This window comes from Pseudonaja textilis, chromosome 3 (assembly GCF_049901715.1).
Source record: "Pseudonaja textilis isolate UNSWEBS1 chromosome 3, rPseTex1.2, whole genome shotgun sequence".
Lineage (NCBI taxonomy): Eukaryota > Metazoa > Chordata > Lepidosauria > Squamata > Elapidae > Pseudonaja > Pseudonaja textilis.
This window is the reverse complement of record NC_141992.1, coordinates 52,429,512-52,454,712: the sequence shown is the minus strand read 5'-3', so window position 1 is coordinate 52,454,712 and position 25,201 is coordinate 52,429,512. Positions and strand designations below refer to the sequence as shown.

Below are 25,201 nucleotides of genomic sequence, written 5' to 3'. Positions count from 1 at the left end.
AATTAATTCTTAATAGGAATACTTTTTGTCGCTGCTAGGTTGCAGTTTCACAAGCAACAAAGATCAAAATATAATAGCATGATGCCTAATTTGAACTATATCTGAAGAGAACCCAAGTTTCTGAAATCTAACCCGAACTGCTATTGGATCATTCCAGCTTATTTGTATGAGTCTAGATTTCAGAAAAAAATGTCAATAATTTCCAGCACTGCACTTGGATAATGAAATATTTAACCTAAGCCTTTTAATGTACATTATATCCCCACTGTTTTTTTAGTCTTTTAAATCAATAAGAAAATTTTAAACTAACTCAGTATAACTGTCTCACTGTTGAGACATATTCTTAATTATAAATTTGATATTACCTAATTCCATATAGGCAGGGCAGAGTACACTGACTTCCACTAAAAAACAGTAATCTTTTGTTAAACAATACCAGAATAGTTACATCATTCACATTTAATACTCTGGCTTCTATTAGAAAGAATACACTGACTTGGGCATTAAAAGAAAATAGCATACTGTCCTGCTTGAAGACTCAATAACAGACAAGCAAGCTGACAATTTAACCAAAGTTCATGCCTGACAAGGTCTGAAACAAATTGCTGGCATAAAAATGCAAGAACTACCCCAAGTTCTAAGGACCATATAGAGCTGAAATTTAATTACAAGGGTCTGTGAATTGTTTCAATATATATTTCCTCTACTGTATATAGCAGAGCTATCAGTTTAGAGGAGGTAAAAGTTTTCAGAAGCAAAACTGGCATATCAACTTTTTTACCCATCATGTTTCAAATCCTGGAGAATCACAATACTAATAAAACCTTTTGTTGACTTCAATTTAGAGAAATTATAGATCCTGAAACTCTACAAAAAAAAACTTGGTAAAGTAATTGGAACTTGTGCAAACTATTCTTTCAAAAAAGATAAAAATCCCTGACAGCCTACACCCCATTTACAGCAGCTTCAAAAAAAGAGTACAGCAAGGTGCAATCCAAAACATTCCTAATGGTCCTAGTTAGTTTCATACCATGTTATAGGAGTTCTCTCTTCCAACTAAATGAATGTGAAGTCATAAAAGAGGTAGAGGTACTGCAGGACCAGTCGTGATATTCAACCGGTTCTGCCCGGTTCTGGAGAGCTGGTAGGAGTGATGAGCAGCAGAGACCGATTCTCTCCACTGTTCTGCTGGCTCTGCTGTTGGGCCCACCCGGGCTCCCATACTCACCTTTATCTGAATTTGAAGCGCAGCTGCTTTGCGCGGCATGGAATAAGGCCGCGCAGCAGCTGCTGAAGCAACCGGCATCATGCAGGCTTGCAGGAGGTGAGTTAGAATGCCTCTGCACCTGCACAAACGCCTCTGTGCCTGCACAAAGTGCGCATTTAGGGCGTGCGTGCATGCGCGCAAAGCGCACCCACCAAGCCACGCCCATCAAACCCGTGGCAACAATATTTGAATCCCACCACTGTGCAGGACCATTGTTAGATACACACAGAAGAGCCTGTAGGTTTGATGGCCTCCTTTCTTCTCGCACTTTCCCTCCTTCAAAAGGATCCCTTGGAAATTAAAGAGGGAAGAAGAGTGTTTGCTTCCACCAGAGGAGGGAATTTGGAACAATTCACAATTATCTTTAACTGTCAGCTATGTTAGTTCGGTTCATTTTTTAACATAGCTCCTTATCCTTTTTCTATTTTTATGGATTTTAAACTCTTGCTTAGAAATGCTTCTTCAATGACAAAATAATTAAAATTGGATCCTGGTATCTTAGCAACACAATTATTATGGCATAAACATAAACACTTATCCTATGTAAACAAGATACCTTACTGTGGATTTCCCCCATTTCGGTCAAGAAAATAGGATGATGTACAATATGGAAGATGACAAGTTTAGCAAGAGGAAGAGGGAAGAATCAGTATCACTTTGCTCTGTTGTGCACTTCAGTTCCAATAGGAAGATTCCAAAATTGCAATTAAAGAGCAGATTTCCTAATGTCCTTTATAGCAGATGATAAAGAGTGCATGTTGTTAGACTTGCCAGTTCAGCCCTTTCATATGACCCACATAACTTGCTTTGATCAACTAAACACAATCCAGGGAATCTTCAAAGCCAAGCCTCCACCAACTGTCCATTTATTAAACAATTTTCCTGAAAAGAATTTTTATATCCTCACATAGAGAGATTTCCCATAGCCTGCTGAGAAATATCACAACAATTCTTTAGAGGTATTCCTTCATGTCGTGATAATTCTGCAAAATAAATAGTAGTTTTCAGATTATAAAAAAATATTTATGAGACATTAAGAGCATGAGGTGATCAATTCAGCTACTTAAAATCTATTAGAAAGTTTTCTTACTAGGATGCCGAATCATTAAGCTGGTATTCCCTTGATCGGCTGAAACATGCTTGAACTCCAGGATCTCTCCATAGCCGTTTTATCACTCCTGCTAACTCAGGAGTCATAACTCCTTCCTCTGCACTTCCAGCCAGTACAAACAACTGGCGGGCATCATCCTGCAAAGAAAATAGCTTAAATACTGATATTCAACGGCGTAATATGCTACTGAACTACCAGCATCAGAAATATTTTTTAGGTAAAATATAAAATCATGGGAAATATTATCTACTACCTACCAAAAATGGCTTTTATCTTTTTCTTTGTAACATTTCCCATGGGAATAACCAAGTAATACTAGAGAACCGAGGCATAAATTTTATATAACAGGATTAGAACCACCAAGAAAATGGTAGTTGTAATGAACTATAGCTCCATCAAACTCCTGGCAAGCAAGGTCCCTCAAGTTACTATTCAAGTACAAAATTGTCACAATCTATTATTGTTGTAATACTTTAAAAAGGAACTCTCTCTTATACAAAAAGTGATTCAATGTCTCTGGAGTGTGTTTTCTTGCCAATGTGCAAAAAGGCACATTGGCAGAAATTATATAACTGACAAACATTATAGAAGCACTGTATATGGACTACCCAGGAAATTAAGATAGCTTATATAACACAGTAATATAAGGACAATTAAAACAATAATAACAACAGATTAAGAAACACACCAGAATACATAAAGTTCATTTAAAATGTGCAAATAAATTAAAGGTTTTCCTAACACCTGCAAGAAAGTAGGTATTATGTTTCCAAGGGTATAACATTCCTTACACAGGAACAATAATGAAAAGGTCTTACTTCCTTTCAACACGTGTCAAAAATTTCTTGGTGCAGGATCATGGTCTACAATATCCTAATTTCTCCCAAGAAAATTATAACAACTGCAACTAAATTTTCTAAGCAGATTATTGTGTGTTATATCAGGTGCCTGCCAAAACTGTTAATTTTTTTAGCACACTAATATTGTATATAAAACAATTATCTATACTCACAGCTCTGGCAACTTCCCCAAAGTCAATCTTTAGTCTTCCCATTGCTCTTATTATTGCAATGATCGATTGAATTGTATTGCTGTAGACAACTACTTTGTACTGCTTGCATTCTTCCTCTGAGTAGCCATCCTCATGAATGATTCTAGAGAAAAACAAGGAAGTAAGCATGGAGTATAGATAATCCTTGACTTATGACCAGTCACTTAATAACCATTGAAAGTTATGATGTACTCAAAAAAATCTACTTATGACAATCCTCAAAGTAATGACCTTTCCTGTGGTCATTTGATTTGCATTTTGGGTGCTTGGCAGTTGAATAAATTTGGATTCAGACTTATGATCCTGTGATTGACTGAATCTGTCTGTCTATCTATCTATCTATCTAATTTACATGCCTCTCACCTCATGATGTGAGGTGGCACTGAGTGGCTTACAACATAATAAAACATGGAAATAAGAACAATTATAACATATAAAAACCAGATGAAGCAGTGATTTACTTACCATCACTTGATTTGCTTAATTATTATGGTGTATTGTGATGACCATCATAAAAAGGCACAAAATTGAGTCCAATCATGAAGTGACTCGATTTATGACCACAATGGCTTACTACTAAAACTCCAGACTCAATTATGGTTCTAAGCTGAAGACTACTTCTAGGAAACTTCCATTTATCCATAAATCCCAAAGTGATTATAACAGTCATTTTTGAATATCTTAATCTACATCTCATGGGATAGCCATATGGTATGTGTTTTGACCCTACAGTTTCGACATCCTTACTAGCATGTTGCCTGGAAATGACTACAACGATAGACAAACATACCTGAAGAATACCAGGTTGGAGAAGATTGTTGTATGGATATTAAGAGGAAAGAATCCTCTTGATCTCTCATAGGGTTCTTGGAGAATGGTCAAATAAAATCATGACTACATTTAAACTTTGCATCTACATGGCAGAGAGTATGGTTACCCGAGGAACTATCTATCTCCCATAATATCTGCCCAGCCAATTTGATCAAGTAGGCTTGGTGCACTTCACATTCTTTTGATTATACAATACCATTTTTCAGGACTCTTGAAATGTGTCTTCTCTACAGTATCTGACCTTTGGAATGAGTTTCTCACCACCACCACCCTCTCCACCCAGATTATTCCACTCTGGTGTTTTGAAAAGTCTTGAAGATCTGGCTTTTCACACAAGCCTTTGGTGAGGATAAGCTCACTTGGGTTGTGTGGATCTGTTTCTTTTTCATTCCTGTCCAGCTTTTGTTATATTTGCCATTTTTTCTCCTTTATTATTATCTATTCTTATGTTTTCCTTCCTTCCTTCCTTCCTTCCTTCCACTTGTGAACTGCACAAAGTCATTGGGAGTCAGATATATAAATCTTACAAATAAACGTAATACATTAGTTTGATTTCAGCTATTAAAAATGGTAGGTTTTTACTGCCCTTTTTCTGATTCAACTCATGTGACCCCTGAAAAGTTAAGGCTATCAGCCAACCAAAATTATTTGGTACATACTATGTAATAGTGAAGCTGCATCTGAAAACTAAAAAAGGGAAGGGGGCTTGCACAAACTGAACTATCTTTTGTTTACATAATAATCTCACCCAATCCAGTAATATCCCAGTAGGCATGTTTTCTACTGTATCCATGATAGTTCGGGTACTGTATAATGGAAAAAGGGGCTCTTTCATATGTAGGCAATATGCTTCAATTTAAATGAATTGTTTTAATATCATATTTTGCATATTTTACTTACTTCATCTGCTTTACTATGGTACTTTTACCAGATTCTCCAGCACCTAAAAGGACAAAAAAAAACCTGGGATTATTTTGATGTACTATCTGAGCAAAAATGATTTTTGTCCTACCAGTTGATGGATCCAGAAGAACCAAAGCACTAGACATAATTTAAGCAATTATACCTCTTAAGAATCATAAGTAATCATAAGTAATCTACTGAGAGTTTAAGCTGAAGGATTCTACTTATTCTCCCATTATACAGCCATTAGACTTATGTGAATGAGTCCTGACTGGATACAGACAGGAAAATCTGAGAGGATATGATTTCAGTCAAAGGCAAAATCTATCTTTATTCGTATTTTGTGAAATGCAAAAAAAAAAAAGACAAAGACAAAATTGGCCTCTCCAGAAAAGGATACTAGTTTCTTATGTGCAACATAGGAGTTGGTTATGTCAACATCATGGCTAGCTAGCAATATTTTTTACTAGTTAGTAAAGGCAGTAGCAGTAAGCTCATATAGCAAGGAACAATGTCATAGATATATTTAGGGTACTCAAAAAATGGCATTCAAATACTTGCCTACTTCCCATCCTTACCAGTTAAAAATTTAGTGTCTATAAGGATTAACCTGTAAGAGCTAATTTGATACTCATTTACCCCTTAACAAAGAACTTAAATTTGTCTCAGTGAACCTGAATTTTAAAAAAAAGTTTGACCCAAGAGTACATATTGACTGGTCAAATTTGACTCAGATTACTAAAAGCTGTGTTAAATTTCTAGCTATTTCAACAGAACAGCATAGAATGTGTACTATTGATTAAAGTAAGAAAAATTAAAATGAAGGTTTGTGCTTGATCACCTTAAAAGAAGCTGAGAGCCGAGAAACTGAATGAAGCCCATAGCAACATTACTGGTGCCATCTTAAAAGAGCTCTGATAAGCAAAGTTGAGGAGATAAAGTGCATTACATACTTTAACAAGACAACGTCAAAACTCACAATGCCACTAAACTCTCCAATTAGCGCTGGCAATATATGGAAGTGAAATTGCACTACCTAATATGATCTGTACCAATGTAGAAGCAGAACAAAATAATAATAAAATTTGCAGAACACTTTATAAGCACCTGATACAATTTACCACTAAAGTGGGTCTTCATTTTGATTTGTGAATCTGGAATGATGTGATCAAATCTTCATGGAATGAAGCCTCCTGTAAGGTTTGCACAACCCTAGTAACTACTTAATACATCACATACATACACAAAACGTTAGCATTCTCTATTGGAATAATCGTGTTTTAAATTAAGCTGAAATTTAAAAAAAACCTCCCCGTTTGCATATCTCAATGCCAAACAGAGAGAACTGGAGAGCCAAATCCCTAAATATCTTTGTCAGATTGCAGATACATCTCACAAGTATTTCTTGCATGAACACAAGTTATTTATGTGTCAGATCAGCTGTGGGTTTTCAGACTCACAAGTCGTATATCTAACAAACATACAAAATGCAAATAAGGGGGAAAATATAATAGATTTGGGTCAATTCATTTCATGCTGATCTGAATCAACAGAAAGGAAGAAAAATCACCTTCTATTCTGCAACTGATGAAGTGAAAATACTTCTGTCGTTGATCCCTTTCTCAATCTTCCCTTAGATTTACTCTGAATAGCATATACTTATATAACTTATATACTTGAATTGTACCATACAATATTTTTTACATTGTATATTCGTGGGTGGGTATGTTCCAAATACCAGGATATATACACACACAACAATATACATCTTTATAATTAGAAGTTTTTTTTAGCAAGGGATATCCACAGAATAAATTCACTTGGAATAAAATTAATTACAAATATCTATTTTATTTTCTAACTGGAGTCTATATATCTATATAAATTTCAAATACTAGAAATTTATTCAACCCTTTTATCCCGTTTTTTAAAATTTTGTCTGACATCTACCTTGATAATCAGTATGACCCCTAGGCCTTCCCCCATCCCAGCACTCCTTACTTGGGACTCCCACCCTTCCACTTAAAGACTCATGAGTCCTGGGATTATCTGGGATGCTATTACTAACCAATGCTCTCAAGTGACATTGTTCCTTGACCACATCACTTGGTCATGGCAATCCCAGTTCAATTGCCATCATAATCTGAGGGCTACTTATAACTAAATTAATTATTTACTGTATTTATTTAGAACATTTATATGGTCACCCATCTTATAACCAATTCTGGGCACCTCCCGATCACTTTATTGGAGTTATTAGACTATCAGGTTAACCTTGGGTAGACTTTTTTTTTGGGGGGGGGGGATCTGTTGTCTAATTCAAATCATGTCAGCGAGTGTTTTTGCTATCCAGAAATAGTGCAAATTTGACTCCCAGGCTTATGGCACTATTTTCAATCTCTCTGAAACTGGTCAATATTGACCAGGGTTTTCCTTCATGCTGAGCCATGATTTAAAAATACTTATTAACATTAATGGTTGGATTTATACAACAAATAAGCCATGTTATGAGACTTAAACTCGTAATATGAACTCTGTAAATGATTTATTGTAGAATCTTTCTGCTTCCCTCTCACAGCACATAGTCATGCCCTTTGTTGTTGTTAGTTACAAAGTCATGTCCGACCCATCGCAACCCCATGGACAATGTTCCTCCAGGCCTTCCTGTCCTCTGCCATCCTCCAGAGCTCACACCTACTGCTTCAGTGACTCCATTCAGTCACCTCATTCTCTGACATCTCCTTCTTTTTCTCTCAATCTTTCCTAGCATTAGGCTCTTCTCCAGTGAGTCCTTCCTTCTCATTAGGTGGCCAAAGTATTTGAGTTTCATCTTCAGGATCTGGCCTTCTAAAAAGCAGTCAGGGTTGGTCTCTTCTAGGACTGACCGATTTGATCGCCTTGCAGTTCAAGGGACTCGCAGGAGTCTTCTCCAGCACCATAGTTCAAAGGCCTTAATTCTTTGGCACTCAGCCTTTCTTATGGTCCAACTCTCACAGCCATACATTGCAACTGGGAAAACCATAGCCTTGACTATACACACTTTTATTGGCAGGGTGATATCTCTGCCCTAGAATATTGTAGAAATTAAAAAAAAAACCTACCCTTTTGAACCCTTAAAAAATACCCACCAAATCTTTGTTATATATGCTGGAGCTCTCACAAAATAAGAGAATATTCATTTTAACTAATGTATCTCATATTACTTTCATTCTACAGAATAATTTTTCAAGTTTAAGGGGGAAATGGCATCTGCTCTAAGAGCTTTCACTAATTTTGCAGTGGGGAGGCAAGAAAAAAGGGTTTTGCTACAGGGTAGGCAGTTAATAGAAATAACTTTGCCTACTGGAGCCAAATATAATTTGTTGGTCATTGTACAAAATCTTTACAGTACTATCAGAATGCTTGGCACATCAATTGCAATAAGCTTATTAGATTCTCAAGTATTACAACACTGGAATTAAAGTAATTGAAGCGTATTATGTAACAATATACTTTTTTGCTGCTAAGGATATGGTAAGGTAATTTGCTATTATGAACTTGACATTATTCCAATTATTTAAGTGCTTTAGATTGTTAAAAAAAGGGAACCCTTTGAGTTTTGTAAACTGAAAAAGGGTATGTAAGCCCTCTCGGATTTCCACTTCAAAAGATTCACTAAGTTAACAGAAAAGCCCAAAATTATTTAAACCTGCATATACAGACTCATATCTGACTATTAATATTAATAAACAATCCCTTCATCATCCAGTGCAGATTTAGGAAAAGGAAAGCTTCAATTGGAAAATTCAATAATTCAAATTATATTATTCCCTATTCTATAATGGAAGACTCCATTCTTTGATCCTAGCTAGAGCAAAGAACCTCCCATTAATAGAGAGAAATATTACTTGGATACAGCTCTATGTCCCTCAAGATTCTAAAAGAAACATCAAAAGTCTGTACAGCTTTTTAAAACCACCAGTCCAATTTTGTGGAATTGCCCTCTACTGAAATTTAGTCCACTTCATCTCTCCTATGCTTTAGGAAATATATAAAATCTTTCCTTGTCCAGCTGGCAAAAAGGAAGGTGTTTACAGGATGCAAGTGGAGGCTATGATGGAAGTATGTGTGTGGGGGGAGGGGATTATGTCTATAGTTGGGTTTAGCAGGATCTTAAAAATTATTCATATTAATCACCTAAAGCCTTTGGGGAATGGGACATACAAATATCATAAATAATTATCTGTCACCAAGGTTTGAAGTGGAGATGCTTAAAATGTCAGGCAGTTAACAGAAAACCACCTCTCTGTTACAATAAAGTAATTATGAATTGGGCAGCCTATACATTTAACAAACAAATAACTTAGTTCCTAGAATTAGATGTCTTTAACCAGAAATCCTATTTCTTGGAATGATAATTAGTTTTAATACAGGCAGGCTTTGACTTACGACCACAATTGAACCCAAAATTTCTGTTGTTAATTGAGACATTGGTTAAGTACCCAGTTTTATACCTTTCTTGCCACAGTTGTTAAAGTGAATCACTGTAGTTAATAAGCCGGTTGATAAGTGAATCTGGCTTCCCCATTGACTTTGCTTGTCAAAAGGTTGCAAAAGGTGATCACATCACCCTGGGACACAGCACTGGTGGTAAGTATCAACCAGTTAGCAAACATCTGAATTGTGATCATATGATCACGGGGATGCTACAAAGGTTGTAACTGTGAAAAATGTTCATAAATTAACTTTTTTTAGTAATGTCATAACTTTGAACAGTCATTAAATGAACTGTCTTATAAGCTGACAACTACCTGTAACCTTATTTCTTTTTACCTAGTTTTCCTAAGGTAAACTTCAAATAATGTTAGCTCACTATAATATTTAATGGTGTGTATACGTGTGTGTGTGTGTGTGTGTGTGTGTGTGTGTGTGTGTGTGTATTTGTTTTCTTAAGTTTTCGTGGGTACTTACATGTATGGTATTCAGCTTTGTTCGGGTATTTTCCCACGTCATTGTAGTTGTGCTTTTAAAGTTGTAGCAACGTTTCGGCAGAATCTCATCTGCCATCATCAGGCTTCTGTATTGTGTTCATCTGTGAGTCAGACTTTTACAGTTGTTTCAGTTTTAAAATTGAGGCTAGTCTACTGCTGTGCCAGAATGGTTTTTTCTTCATCCTGATTGGTTGGGAGTGTTGGTCTGTGTTTATTAGTCTTGGAGTTTGCTGTGTTCTGCTTGATTGGCGTTTCTAATATCTTCTGTTTGTTTTGTGGCTTTTTTTGTCTTGGTTGGCTGGCAACATTGTGTTCCTGTATTGGAGGCTTTTAGTGCAGCTTGACTCCAAGTAAATGGACGGCTATCATTTGTTAGGAAGCTAGGTTTCATCTGGGTGCCAGGTTGGGGTGTGTTTGATTGACAGTCTGGTGGAATCATCTCTTCTGAAAGCATGAATAGAAGAGATGATTCCACCAGACTGTCAATTATCTGGAAGCCTGCACTCACAAACAAAAAATCTCCACACCACAAGCCAGGCAAACACCTGGGCACAAACAGATCCCCCCTGATACCTCCAGCTCAAACACACCCCAACCAGGCACCCAGATGAAACCTAGCTTCCTAACAAATAATAGCCATCCATTTACTTGGAGCCAAGCTGCACAAAAAGCCTCCAATACAGGAACACAATGTTGCCAGCCAACCAAGACAAAAAAAGCCACAAAACCGATAGAAGATATTAGAAACGCCAATCAAGAAGAACACGGCAAACTCCAAGACCAATAAACACAGACCAAGACTCCCAACCAATCAGGATGAAGAAAAAACCATTCTGGCACAGCAGTAGGCTAGCCCCAAATTTAAAACTGAAACAACTGTAAAAGTCTGATTCACAGATGAACACAATACAGAAGCCTGATGATGGCAGATGAGATTCTGCCGAAACGTTGCTACAACTTTAAAAACACAACTATAATGATGTGGGAAAATACCCGAACAAAGCTGAATACCATATATATATATATATTATATATTATATATTATATATTATAATATATAATTATATAAATTATATACTGAGTTATATAATTCAGTGTACTGAGTTACCAATGCACAGCTTTGCAAAATAGGCTTCTCTCGAAATCCTCACAGGATAATCCTATACATATCTATTCAGAAATAGACACCCCCCACTTCAATTCCCAAGTAAGTGGATGATAAGAGTGTCATAGCACACAAGTTTAAAAATGTATTATTATTGCACAGGATTGCATTTATTACTGTTATGAACTAGAAGCGGGATGAAGCAGAAAGTATAGAGTAGCTTAGCTTTCTAGCTCCTGTGTTATCTTATTATATAATTCTTCCACTGTAGCAGCATTCTTAACACTCTATTTGAGCAAAAGGAGAGATCATTATAGTGTACATACATATACCCGCCCACCCAAATCTGTATATACTGATGTAAATTGTACATCTTTAACTGTAAGTTTAAATGTAAACTTTAAACTTAATATACTGGTGTAACAGAAGGAATTATAAGCAATATAAAACACATGAAGATATTAATTCTGAAAGAATACAGTATTGAATGCATGCTATGCAATATTTTAGAACCAAATATTACTAGTTGTTTACGTACTTTAGAGTCTCCTGGAGTAATAATCTATCAATTACATTTTCCCAGGGGGGAAAAAGGTTGTCTCTTATATAAATCAAGTAAAGCCAATCCTGGACTGGGGGATGGGGATTATTAGAGTTTGCATATATTTTATCATTATAATCTTTGTTTTGTGATCAATTTTCAGATGTGATGCTTCTGAACCACTTCTCTGCCAGCAGGAATAATATACTGCTTAAAATAATAAGTAGCAGACTTAAATCACAAGCAAAACAGAATATATTTACCAGGAATTTTGTTAGTAGATAATCTGTTAGAACAATAAAAAACAAAATCCTGAACACTGTCTCAAACTAGGACCTTAACTATCAATATCACAATTAAATTCAAAAAACCATGGACAGCATAAGCCAAATACTAATACCTCAAATGTGAGGTCTTCAATTAATTATATGAATCATAGAGCTTTTTCTGGACAGCTGTACCTGTGCTTGAAGTAGTATGTCAAGAAATGGTAGATAAATTAAAATAAAAACTAATTTTAATTTAGTTAAAATTAGTAAGCATGTCAACAAATTTTCAAATATTATTATAGTTCATCTCTCAGTCAGGCAGCTATTCAGATTGGGCTTGGCATTTTTATCCATCTATCGAGCCCTTCCCAATGACATGGGATAGGCAGACGTTGAAGTTTTATGGTGTTAGTGGTATCATTGTAGAATGCAAGCTGCTCCAAGTAAAACTGCCTTTTGCAGTTGACAAATGGTGAAATTGTCAATGCTGATGGTGTTGGAATGATACCCAAGTTGTTTTAGGGTGGCTCCCAAGGCGCCTGTGACTATTGGGATTACCTTTGCTTTCTTTTGCCACAGTTATTCGATTTCTATTTGTGGGTCTTTGTATTTTGTTTTCTTCTCCAGTTTCTTCCTTCTATCCTGCTGTCTCCAGGTACTGCCACGTCCATTATCCAGACTTTTTTTGTCTTTATAACTGACAATTGTTCAGTCTGGTGTGTTATGTAGCAGGTGCCTGTCTCTTTGAATCCTAAAATCCCAGACCACTTTAGCTTCTTTATTTTCTATTAAACAGACCGCAGCAAAAGAGCCACCTGCTAACCAGCTCACCTCTGCGTGTGGAAGGTAATCCTTCTGAAAGGGAACAGGAACAGAGTTCAGATCTTCAGGATCTCACCATTTCTGCAGACTCCTGGAGGAGTTCTTATCTTCCAGCAGGCAGCCCTTTCACTCTCAAAGGATCGCCAGCAGGGAGAGGAGAAATCTCAGCTCCATGCCAAGCGGACCTAAAGAGCTGCCTGCCAGAAGGGAACCTCACCTTCACAGCAGGCGGCAGCAGAGACGATTACAAATGGCCATCACAGGATCGCGGCAACTATTCATGTGAACAGACTGCCAAGCATCCAGATTGCTATCATGTGACTATGGGTTGGTGGTGTAACGATTTGTGACAGCCATTCCATGGCTGCTGTAATTCTGGACCATCATTAAATGAACAATCATTAAGTCAAGGATTATCTGTACCTAGAGGTAGTCCTGACTTACAGCCATTCGTTCAGTGTCTGTTTGAAGTCACAACGGTCCTGGAAAAAAGGTGATTTATTACTGCTTTCCATAGATTCTGAGCCCCTTTATAGAATTTGTTTCTAATATTAAGTTGGCTTGGAGAGAAAAACAAGGTAAGTAATGCATATAGTGCAAGACTTCTGGGTTCTTTCCAATTCCTATATGCCTGAGAATCGGTTTGTGCACAGGCACATGTAAATATATCTTCTATGTAGGCTCCTGCCGGATTAATTAAATTCAAACTTTCTTTTGCTGGCTTCTCTAACCATACCAAATTTGGTCCTGTTCAGTTTTGTTTTTAGATTAAAGTTATCTTGCTGATGAACAAACTGACAAACTAAGAACAACTGCAACTCTCAAACCCACATAGGCCTAATATATGTTGCCACTTCCAAAATTCAGATAGAAAAATAGAAATGGGAAGATTTATTATGACTGGAATTAAACAGACTTAAAAGTACTCTTGCTCAACTGGCCAACAGATTGTAGGGTTTCTCCAAATTATAGTCAATAAGAAAGAGAAATTAAATATAACAAATACTCAATGAAGGAGGTAGATCAAAACAACTGATCTCAAATATCCAGGCACTTTATATAATAGGAAAATCACAAAACACTACACGTCAGCTAACTAGAATGGTTCTCCAGAACAACGCTTTTCCTGGAAGGCTTCAATAATGGAACAAAAGAACAATAGATAAGTTGTCTAATGCAGAAAAGAACATACTGAGGAGAATAGAGGAGGGGCAACCTCAGCATTTCTTGAAATCTTTTGTTTTCTCACTTTGTTAGGAAAATTGACAAGATTCCAAAGCCTACATCAAAAGAGTGAACATTGGCTTTTATTTTAGCATCTGAACGAAGTACCACAGTCTTTCAGGCAGTTTTTAAAGCTATCTACTACACAGCTTTATACCAAAAGGCAGCAACTCATTTAAAGATACCCAAGGACAAAGTTAATTTTATATTTAGTAGTTTTCATTGTAATATAGCCAGGGTTATTGCTTGTGGGGAAACATGTAGCCTTTACATGAGTTAAAAGAGGAAAAAATATAACTGGTTCAATACTTTATGTAATTGCTTCCAGAATAGCCCTCACAACAAAAAGCACAGAACGATCAAAGCTTGTATAGAGAAGTTTGTTTTCCCACTATTTCTGAGGAGAATAATACTGCAACCAACATACAGAACAACGATTGTGATAGGTGTAATTGTAAGATATTCCCAAACACATTTTTCTAGTGAAGGAAACATTGTATTTCTCTTTACCACTTTTAATATTTTTCTTGCTTACCACATAAGATTGATTTTTCAATTATATATTTCTTAAACATTTTGCCATTCTGTCTATTTTCATAAGATAGAAAGCAGCAGTGATCATTACCCAGCGAAGTTATCAGCCAAATAATAAAAGCTGAATTGAGAATTATGTATATCAGCCATTTTATATTGTTTGAAATTTAAAACTATAAATTAGGCTACATTTGGTATTGTGTAGCAACCCTAAAAGATAGCAGCATCAAAACTATAACATACATTGAAACAATGTTTGCTTTATTTTTGTTAACTTTAAATCCAATACCTAGAATAGGATAGAAAACCTGACACCCTCAAATTGTTTGGACCCCATTTTGCACAAGATACTTACAAGATTACCTCATCCAACAGGAAATAACCTGTCCTGGGAGATAGGTATTGATTCTGAAAAGGGGTATGCCAAGGCCAGAAAGCACTGTTTGTTAGTAACCCTGGTTTTATAAATGTTACTCTCTACCTCAAAATTACTTTAACAGGATTCTGATAGATGTAGGACTGAGTACTTCTGGAGGACAACTGGTAACTACTTAACTGTTATCATCTGTTGTGGTTATTCTTATTGGATTAAATCTTGATGGGCTCCAACAGATCATTACTATTATTTATGAGGATTATGTTTTCAGTGGTTTCATGGGCTTAGATTATTACTACTGATGTTTAATTAGTGGCTTCTTATAAACCACCAGGAGTTCTTGGCAGATTTAGTGGCATACTAGACAATGCACAACCCAATGGGTCATCCTTTGAGAACTAGTTCCTTACTAAACAGAGAAACAGAATAACTATGAGTGGGTTGCTATTGTTTTGGTTTAAAATTAAAGAAGAATGCTTCATTTTATTAAGAAAGATGTAAGACAAATGCAGATGCTTTTTTTTTTTTAAACAACGTAGCATTTGTGGTTAATGTGCCATTCTTTAAGAATGTTGTAACATTTTCATTTCTTTCTTCTTGGCTTAAAATGACAGAGCTGACCATGCTGAAATACTGGTTTTTCCAAATAAATCAACACATTCTCCAGAGTTTGTCATCACATTTTATGTATAGTGAGCGTACAGCATGGCTGAAGGATGGCATCCTGACCTTCTGATAAATTAAGCGTAATTCTTAGGATCACGACAATGTTATTCTTGAATACACTACTGTTTTCATGTGCTATAACAAGATACTTGTGAAATTCTTCCATGATCATCCAGATTCCATTGCAAAACCTTGGAAGATCCAAGTTCCTTATTAAAATGATGTGAGATATTATCTCCAATTCCAGTTTAAATGATGGCAAGCCACAGAGCTCAATTTTATCAAGGAATTCTACTGAAAAATGAGCAGCATTAGCTCCTTCGTCGACAGCCTTAAAGAAATGATATTGTTTCAATATTCCAGGGAAGTATCTCATGCATATGGAATTGATTTTTCTTAACATTTCATTAAGAGGACTAAGGCAGAGTTCTTTGAGAACAGTTCTACAGGATTGTCAAAAGTTGGGTAGATAAAATTAATATAGCCTTCCATAGCAGAACCCTAACTTCAGGTAATTCTACAGGTAGTCTTCAACTTGCAACTCAATTGAGCCTGAAATTGTGGTTTTAAGTCATTGAGGTCGTAAGTTGAGGCATCATATGACTGGACCCAATTTTTCAACATTTCACCATTTTTTGCAACGGTCATTAAGCAAGTCCATTTCAACAGGAGGCTTTTCCCCTCCTAGAAACCAGAAGTAAATGTCCGAAACTGGCAAAAAATGTTACAAATCATGGCCACACAACAACAGGAGGCTACAAATGACTGTACAGGTGAGCCTGTTGCCAAGCGCCTAAAATGCGATCACATGACCACAATGGAAGAATGGCTGCTGCAACTTCAAAAACGGACTCTAAGTAACCCTGGTACAGTCCTTAATAAATTCAAAAGGTTGCTAAGCAACCAGGTATAAGCCAAAGATTACCTGTATTTCATCATTTTGATTTCTGTCTTCTCCCATATCCAATATAAATTTAGAATATCTTTGTTCTCAATCACATATTTTTTCTTCAACTGAAACTTGACAAGGAATGATTTTTTTTTGATGCATGAATACTCCACATCAGCATCATTTCCTCTTTTCACAACTGGTAGAAGCTGACTGAAATCACCACAGCACAAAGTTAAAGTTAACCCAAAGGCCTAATTCTTGCCACATATATTGTGAAAAGCCCAGTCTACAGTTTCAAAGCTCTCCCTCCTAACCATGGGGCTCTTATCCCAGACAATAAGCCTGACGTGTTAAAGTAAACCTGCAGTATTGGAGGTTTTTTTCAATGTTAGAAAGGGCATTTTCATTCACTTTGAGGAGTATCATGAATGTGCTGTCCTACCATCGGGCATAAATGTTGCTGCAGTAATAGATACTACAGCAATAACAACTATCCAGAAGTTTCAAACTGCCTATCCTGGCAGTTTGCAAAAATTGTCAGTTTCTCCAGGAAATCGGAATGCACACCAGTGAGGGCAGAGTTTGGCACCAACATTATCAGAAATATTACATTAGGCAAGCCATGAATTTTGCCTCACTCTTTCTCTGTTGAGGTCTTGAGGTCTCGCTGTTGAAGGAGAGTATTGTCATGCTGAGGATTTCTTACATTAAGCATTTACTGCGCATTCTCAAGTGGATCTTCTCTTTCCTCCTCCATCTTTTCTTATCTTCTTATTCTGTACCTTTCTTTGTGATTCTGGAGAGGTGCAGTCCTTTCCTTCCTCCATTCCTTTATCTCTCCTCTTTCTTATCGCATCCCGGTGATATTTGGTGTCCTCTCTTGATCATGATACTCTCTCTCTCTCTGCACATAGAATAATTATGCTAACAACACACTATTTTAATGTAGTTTTTAAAGCCACAATGTTGCACATTCCCGTCCTCACCACAGAATAGTTTAGAATCCCTGATAGCTTCAGTGTATTGTGGGAAACTTGTCAGAGACATTTTTTTAAAAAAACCATGTGATCTCCTGAGGGCTAGGGTGGATCTGCTCTACCTGATCTCCGGCAGTCAAAGAAGGAGCTAGGTTACACTCAATTTCAGAATAGAAGCAGTCCAAAAAAATGAAACAGGATGAACAAGAACCAAAGTATAATGGCTAATGTATTTGACTGACACCAGAGAGATCCAGCTTATATTTCACTTGCTGTCACAGCACTCACTTTATGATCTTTTAGCTCAATCTACCTCACAGGTTGTTATAAAGAAATGCAGTAGAGTGTATATGCCTTGAGTTCCTGAACAAAGACAGATGTGCATGGGCATGTTTATGTGGCAGAGAAGGGGCACAAAACAATAAAAATCTCCAGGCCTTTCATCATATTCTTTAATTACCTGATGATGAGTCAATTCCTGGTTGCTGAATGGGGGAGGGAGCAAGGGACTGTGAGACTGGCTTAGAAACTGTCACAGAACATTGAAAAGGAAGAGCACATGAACACAACTGCTGCTATGCTGCTCGGCTGCTAGAGATCAATAGCAGCCACAGTTTCCCCAAATTTCATTCCCTTCGGAGTCATGGGTCTCAGATTCTGGACACATTCTGTTAATTAGTCCAATTGAGATAACTTAGTTCAAAAATTGTTACCCTGTGATGCATCATGTCACCCAGGTAAAATCATGACAAGAAGAATTTTAGAAATTTATTGGGCAGATCACCATCCAATGACAATTAAATGGAAAGGACAAAAAAAGAAGATCTAGATGGACGTTAAATAATACTATTTTAAAGGAAAAAGACTTCACACAGTGGATGGAGAAAGAATTGGTTTTTTTCTTTAGAGAAAACAAAAAAGAAGATACATCAATTCAGAATGTATGGAATACAATGAAGGCATATTTTAGAGGCTTGATAATAGACTATACAAGGAAAAGGAATACTATGAAAAGATTAGCCTCTAAGGCCTTAGAGGATGAGTATAAAAGACTTGAAAAAGAATTTTAGAAATTATAAATAAAATACAAAACAGTACAGAAATAAAGGCTGTCCCTTGACCACACTAGCTATAGCAAATATCTGAAGAGGGGTTGCTAATCCTTAGCTTGCAAAAGTCTACATTAATAAATTTACAATACAATTTGGATATTCTTTAAAAGTCCATTGAAAAGATATCACCAGGAAAAACCTTTCCTTGAGAATGTGCCAGTATTAATTTAACATTAGGCATGGATACTCAAATAAAGGTTTTACCAATGATCAAATGCTGGGATATAAATAGCATAGCCACCTATGAGAAGTTCTTCTGATAATTTAAAGGAGAAGTTCCCCTAAACTTACTTTTTAATGTAAAAAAATAACATTTTATTTTATTTAAATTAAATAATTTAAAATTAACTTAATTTACATTAATTTTATTTAAATTAACTTTAATTTTAAAAATGCATTATGTGTACATAAACAGACATAATATATTTTATTTAAAAAAACAAGTACAGGTAGACCTTGACTTTCAACCATTTTGTTCAGTGATTGTTCAAAGTTATGGTAGCACTGAACAAAGGGACTTATGACTGGCGCCTGAAGTTACAGCTGTTTCAGCATCCTGCGATCAAGTGATCTAAACTGGGGGTCAAGCCAGCCCCACCCACATTTATGATTGTAGAGGAACTTCGACTCTACCTATTTTCCATCTACCTCCAGCCATGCATGTTTCGGGCTGGATACTCTGTGGCCCTTCAACCCTAGCTACAGTCTTCTAGCTCTTGCTGATAAACAAACATGTCCAGCCTGACTCCACATGAGGCAGCACGAGGCTTTCTGTAATCTACACGAGGTGATACATGGTGAGTTTCTCACAAGACCTGAGGAAGATGGCCTGAGTTGGTCAGCAAGTGCATCTTGAATGGGTGGCCAAGCCTCATCAGCAGGAGGAGCCAAGAAAGAATGCAGGCCAGCTAGAGCAGGGGAACACAGGGTGGTGAAGGCAACTGCAGCTGGGACTGGAAAAGGGACAGCTGAGGCTTCCCAGCTGGGAGCGTCTGAGGCTTCCAGGGTGGCTGCAGCTTCAAATCATGCCACACTGCCGGGCCATGGCTTAGGAGCTTCTTGCAGCTCCAGAGCCCTGCTGTGCCAAGAAACCCCTGAACCACAACATGGCAAGTTGCCCCAGAGTCATGGGATGAGTCTTTGGCTAATAAATGGCAGAATTCGGTTGACAGCAACAATTGGTGACTGCCAACAATAATACGATTGCTGTTGCTAAGCATGCAGTTACACTTTATGACTGCATTGCTTAATGACAGAAATGCCACTGTCTGTACTGTCAAAAACCAAAGTACAGCTATGCTTAGAAGGAGAAAAGCTAGTGCCTGGAAAAGAGGTATGAGAATTTGTTTGCAAGTCCAATTCAAACTTTTAAACGCTTTAGATCTTTCCTAAATTTTAATATTTTAGTGAATTCTTGCCGATCAAAACCATACATTAACACATAATTTATCACTCTGCACAACCTTTTCGTATTAAAGGTGTGGCTGAATCTTTATGTTAACAGTATATTAGGAATTCTTATAGAGAATATTGAAGAACAATTAACAAAGAAATTATATCATTTATGAGCTCAGTTATTATGAGCTCAAATATCACGTAATTTATACTTGGCTAGTTATATTTACCAAGAAGTAAATGAATTTAGCTGAATCTGTGGGTAAAGAATTGCAAACAAGATTGTAAACTTGTGCCAACTCCTGGAGGTAATCCAGACAGGAAACCAAAACCATGAGTACTTCACTGCAGGGCTACAGTAACACAATCTTAAAAGTCTGAAAATGCTTCCTCCCCGCCCTTCCCTGCCTTTAGTTTCCAGAGAACCCGAGGGAAAGTCCCCTCTGAAGGGCTTTCTCCACCCCCATCCTTCCTTTGGAGTCCCATTTCTCTTCATTAGACCAGGCTGCAGCTCTTCCTCTTCTCTCCCAAGGAATTACCACAGCCCATTACTGTTTTTCTCTATTTATTATTGACTTTTTCCAAAATGTTCCAAGATGTTCAGGTGTTCTCTAAACATTTTTAAATTATCTCATGCTTGTAAGATTCTTCAGTATATGCTTTAATATACTAAAAAAGTTGAGAAAAGGAGGTAAAGAACACAAATGGGAAGAAAATATAATAACATACTTACGGGAAAGCACCTACATTTTAATATACAATTAAATCTTGATTACAGGGAATAATATTGTTCAGTCTTTCCACTATACAGACAGAGAGTCAGTTCATAAACAGGAAGCAAAACATGGAATTGTACTGCCTTTCTAAAAGGAGAGTAATGTTTTTCATTTTGGCTGTTCCTTTTCCCCCCACTTAATAACATATAGCTTTTCAATTTGCTCAATTGTACATCTAGTGACTTGGGTAACATAAAGATATGCTAAATGACATTAGTAGAAGTAAATAAAGACAGCAAGGTTAATACAGCTCTGAAATAAAAGAAGGTGAAGTAAAATTCAAACAATGTATATGTGGATAAATATGATTGCTCTAATTTATTATTTATAATGTGAAGCAAATATAAACCAAGATATATCATAAACCTCAATTAAAATTAAAACTCATTCTGAAAAAACAATAAATCATAAACTACAACAATAATTCTTACTCCATAAAATTAAGAATACTTGATAGAAAGAAAAGAAATATTATTAAGACCGCATGCTATCAACAATTAGCCCCAGTATGTAAGAGCCTCAAAGAGTGTCCTTGAATCACAAAAATGCTTCAGTTTTACTAATTTAAAACAGTAATTCCAACCACTACATATAATGCATGAATGGGCAAATACTGTATATAAACAAACTTTCTCTAATGAAATCTTCAAAGAACTCTCTCTCTAAATAAAGCGGAAGGTTTATTTAGTCCACTATTTTATTTCAACTGTAACTAGTTAAATATTCTTGGGGCATAACATTGATAAGTATCACTGTTGTTATATCATACGGCAGGGGTGTCAAACTCAAGGCCCGCAGGCCAGATTTGACCTGCGTGGTGCTTAAAACTGGCCTGCGGGGCTGGCCTGAAAATAGCAAAGGACTGGACCACGGTGCCTTTGGCAACCAAAACCGGGTGCAGGGAAGTCAGTAGGAGGCCAGCCAGGCCATTTCCCCTCCCCTCCGGCCAGCCCACAGAGGAGAAATACAATGCTGATCTGGGCCTTGAAGAAATCCAGTTTGACACCCCTGACATATGGTAAGCAAAATAACTACCTAAGAATACAGAATTCTCATTTTTGTCTACATCTGCTAATAATCATTGAGTTAAATCTGAGTTATTTTTTATTATGATAAAAAAAGTTATTTTTTTATAGTAGTAGTATTGGTAATGGTAGCACATTACCAATTTTCTTGTCATTTCTTTTATAACCAAGACCATAGAATCCTACTATAGTTGGAATTCACAATTTCTAGATTTAGAATTCTTTCATGATCCCAGACAGCGAAAAGCACTTATGCTGTCACTTTTATATACACATATCTTGACATAACCTTTTTCTTTCCTTCCTTTTCCCTTTAAATAGTTGACAATTAAAGAATGTAATCCTTGAAGAAAGTACAGGTAGTCTTCAACTTATGACTGATTACTTAGTTCTGACTGACCCCAAAAAGGGGACTTATGATCCAGATTCAAAGTCCTAATGGTCAGTTTCCCTCTGTGGTCTTATGACCAAACTTTGGATGCTTGGCAAAACAAATGCATTTATGCCGTTTATGGCAACTCTATTTGCAGAGTCCTGTGGTCTCATGGCCATATTTTACAACAGTTTTGCCAGAAACCAGCTTGATTCCATTTTTGACAAAAATGTGCCCATAGCAAACCACTGGTTTGTATAACAACTGCCACACAAAAAGGTCATACAATTGGATTGGTCACATGGCCAATCCATTTTACAACTGTTAGAATATGACTGCTCCTTTATGGTCATAAATCAAGGACTACCTGTAAATGGACTTTATTACACAGGAAATAAAATGGCAACCCTCCCTCTGCTGTCCAGGGTGCTAGGGTTGGTATCTCTGTTGAGTGGAAAACTCATCCTGTTTCCTTTATCTTAGTTTCCAAAGCTGCAGCAAGGTGGAACAAACAGGGGTATCGGATCCTTTCTTTTTTCATGTAAAGATATGTAGTTGTATGAATAAAATAGTCTTTAAAACATCCACGTAGAGAGATGCCTATACATTAATGGTTTACATAGTAACTCTTTTTTAAAAAGGAAACGTGAATAGAATGGAGAATATAGAATAGAGTAAAATATAGAATAGAATATAGAGTAGAGTAGAACAGAATAGAGAGTAGAATAGAGTGGAGTGGGGTGGGGTGGGGTGGGGTGGGGTGGGATGGGATGGGATGGGATGGAATGGAATGGAATGGAATGGAATAGAATAGAATAGAATAGAATAGAATAGAATAGAATAGAATAGAATAGGAATAAAATAGGAATAGGAATAGAATAGAGAAACAGAAACAGAAACAGAATCAGGATTAGAATAGAATAGAATAGAATAGAATAGAATAGAATAGAATAGAATAGAATAGAATAGAGAAACAGAAACAGAAATTAGAATAGGATTAGGATTAGGAATAGAATAGAATAGGAATAAAATAGGAATAAGAATAGAATAGAGAAACAGAAACAGAAATTAGAATAGGAAAAAGGGATAGGGATAGGGATAGGGATAGGGATAGGGATAGAATAGAATAGAATAGAATAGAATAGAATAGAATAGAATAGAATAGAATAGAATAGAATAGAATAGAATAGAATAGAAATAGAAATAGAATAGGAATAGAAGAAACAGAAACAGAAATTAGAATAGGATTAGGATTAGGAATCAAATAGAAGAATAGAATAGAATAGAATAGAATAGAATAGAATAGAATAGAATAGAATAGAATAGAATAGGAATAGAATAGGAATAGAATAGGAATAGGAATAGAATAAACAGAAACAGAAATTAGAATAGGATCAGGATCAGGATCAGGAATAGAATAGAATAGAATAGAATAGAATAGAATAGAATAGAATAGAATAGAATAGAATAGAATAGAATAGGACTAGGACTAGGACTAGGGACTAGGACTAGGGAGTTGGAAGGGACCTTGGCGGAAACCCTATCCCATTTCAGGCAAATGACTGTCCAATCTCTTCTCTGCTCATGGTCTCGTTATTCCATACACCCCACCATCAAACTCAGATCCGACTTCTCTAACCAATCAAAGCCAACGCGAGGGGCTCTGCACTAAACGCTCTTTATCACTCGAGGAAGGCCCGGAGACGTCTCGGGTTGAACGACTTGACGACTTCCCTGGAGCCGTCGGTCCAAGCCCTTCAGGCAACGCCTTTCAAGCAGCCCCCCCGCCCTTCCCTTTACGCGGGTCCCGAGGATCCGCTTGGACCGGGTCGGGCTCCCTTCCTCCGGGTCCGCCTGGGGGGCAACGGAAGACCGCCAGCCACGAAACGCCCACCCGCTCGGGGGCCGCCGCGGGGACCCGCAGAGAACAAAAGCCGCTACAAGCAAACAGGCCGCGCGGTGCGGAGACCCCAGCGGGGCCCCTGACAGCCGCCGCCGCCGCCGCCGCCTTTCCCTTCCCTCTGCCCGGGAGAGGCTCGGCGGGGCAGGCCCGGGCCCCACCCTCCGCCTCAGCCCTTCTTCTTCTTCTTCTTCTTCCTCCTCCTCCTCCTCCTTACCGAGCAGAAGCAGTTTCACCTCCTTGGCCGCCTTTTCTCCGTCCTCGCGAAGGTTGCGGTCGATCATCCGACTCCGCTCGGCCGCCGCCTTATCCTCGGCGCTCAACGTGCAGCCCATCGCGGCGACAGGACGGGCGAGGCGGGCGACTGGCACCCCTGGCGCTCCTCAACGGCCGCAGAAGTCGGGGAGGGGGAGGAAACGGGAGAGGCGGGGTGGGGGGGGGGAAGAGAAGCGCCACCGGAAACCTGCCTACTTCCTCCTTTCAAATCACAGCCCGACCTGAAGCGAACTGCCCTCTGGGAAGTGTAGTCTTGCCTCCACCGCCAAGCACGGGAAAGTGGGTGACTTCTGGACACCCATCGCGTCGGGCGCAGGGCATAGTGGGAGCAATACCTGAGTTGGAAGGCAGGACGTCTCGACTGGAACAAAACATTACATTTTGTGTGTGCCCCCTCCCCCCCAAAAAAACCCCCAGGAGTTTAGCAATACTTCTTCCGACTAACCAATGTCCCAAAGGTGCTTTTTCAAGAGGCAACTGGACTTTCTGGTTTTTCTTTGAAGACGTGTCGCTTCTCATCCAAGAAGCTTCTTCAACTCTGAAGAAGTGAAACGTCTTCAAAGTAAAGTTCCTTCAGCTCTGAAGAAATTTCTTGGATGAGGAGATGAAACGCCTTCAAAGGAAAATCAGAAAGTCCACTTGCGTCTTGAAAAAGCACCTTTGGGACAACCATGACCTGGATAACCGAGAATCTCCATAGACATCAGAATAATGTTATTAAAGGGCATCAGTTTTTATGAATTGAAGTGCATACAATGGCTAAGTGAATCGGAGCTCACCAAAATGTATGCTTTTTAAAAAAAGA

The 25,201-nt window shown here is 37.6% G+C and overlaps 1 protein-coding gene across 1 annotated transcript in view; it reads right to left on the bottom strand.

The window, feature by feature from the left end:
- Nucleotides 1-24,609, bottom strand: part of GNAI3 (G protein subunit alpha i3) — a 32,192-nt gene extending 7,583 nt beyond the window's left edge. Inside the window, exons 1-4 of the mRNA XM_026706958.2 lie at nt 24,338-24,609; nt 5,161-5,203; nt 3,391-3,532; nt 2,358-2,515 (exon numbers count right to left, since the gene is read on the bottom strand). Of these exons, the coding sequence (XP_026562743.1) occupies nt 2,358-2,515; nt 3,391-3,532; nt 5,161-5,203; nt 24,338-24,455 (461 nt within the window). The 5' untranslated portion in view covers nt 24,456-24,609. The remainder of the gene's footprint in view (nt 1-2,357; nt 2,516-3,390; nt 3,533-5,160; nt 5,204-24,337) is intronic.
- Between the last annotated feature and the right edge of the window lie 592 nt (nt 24,610-25,201).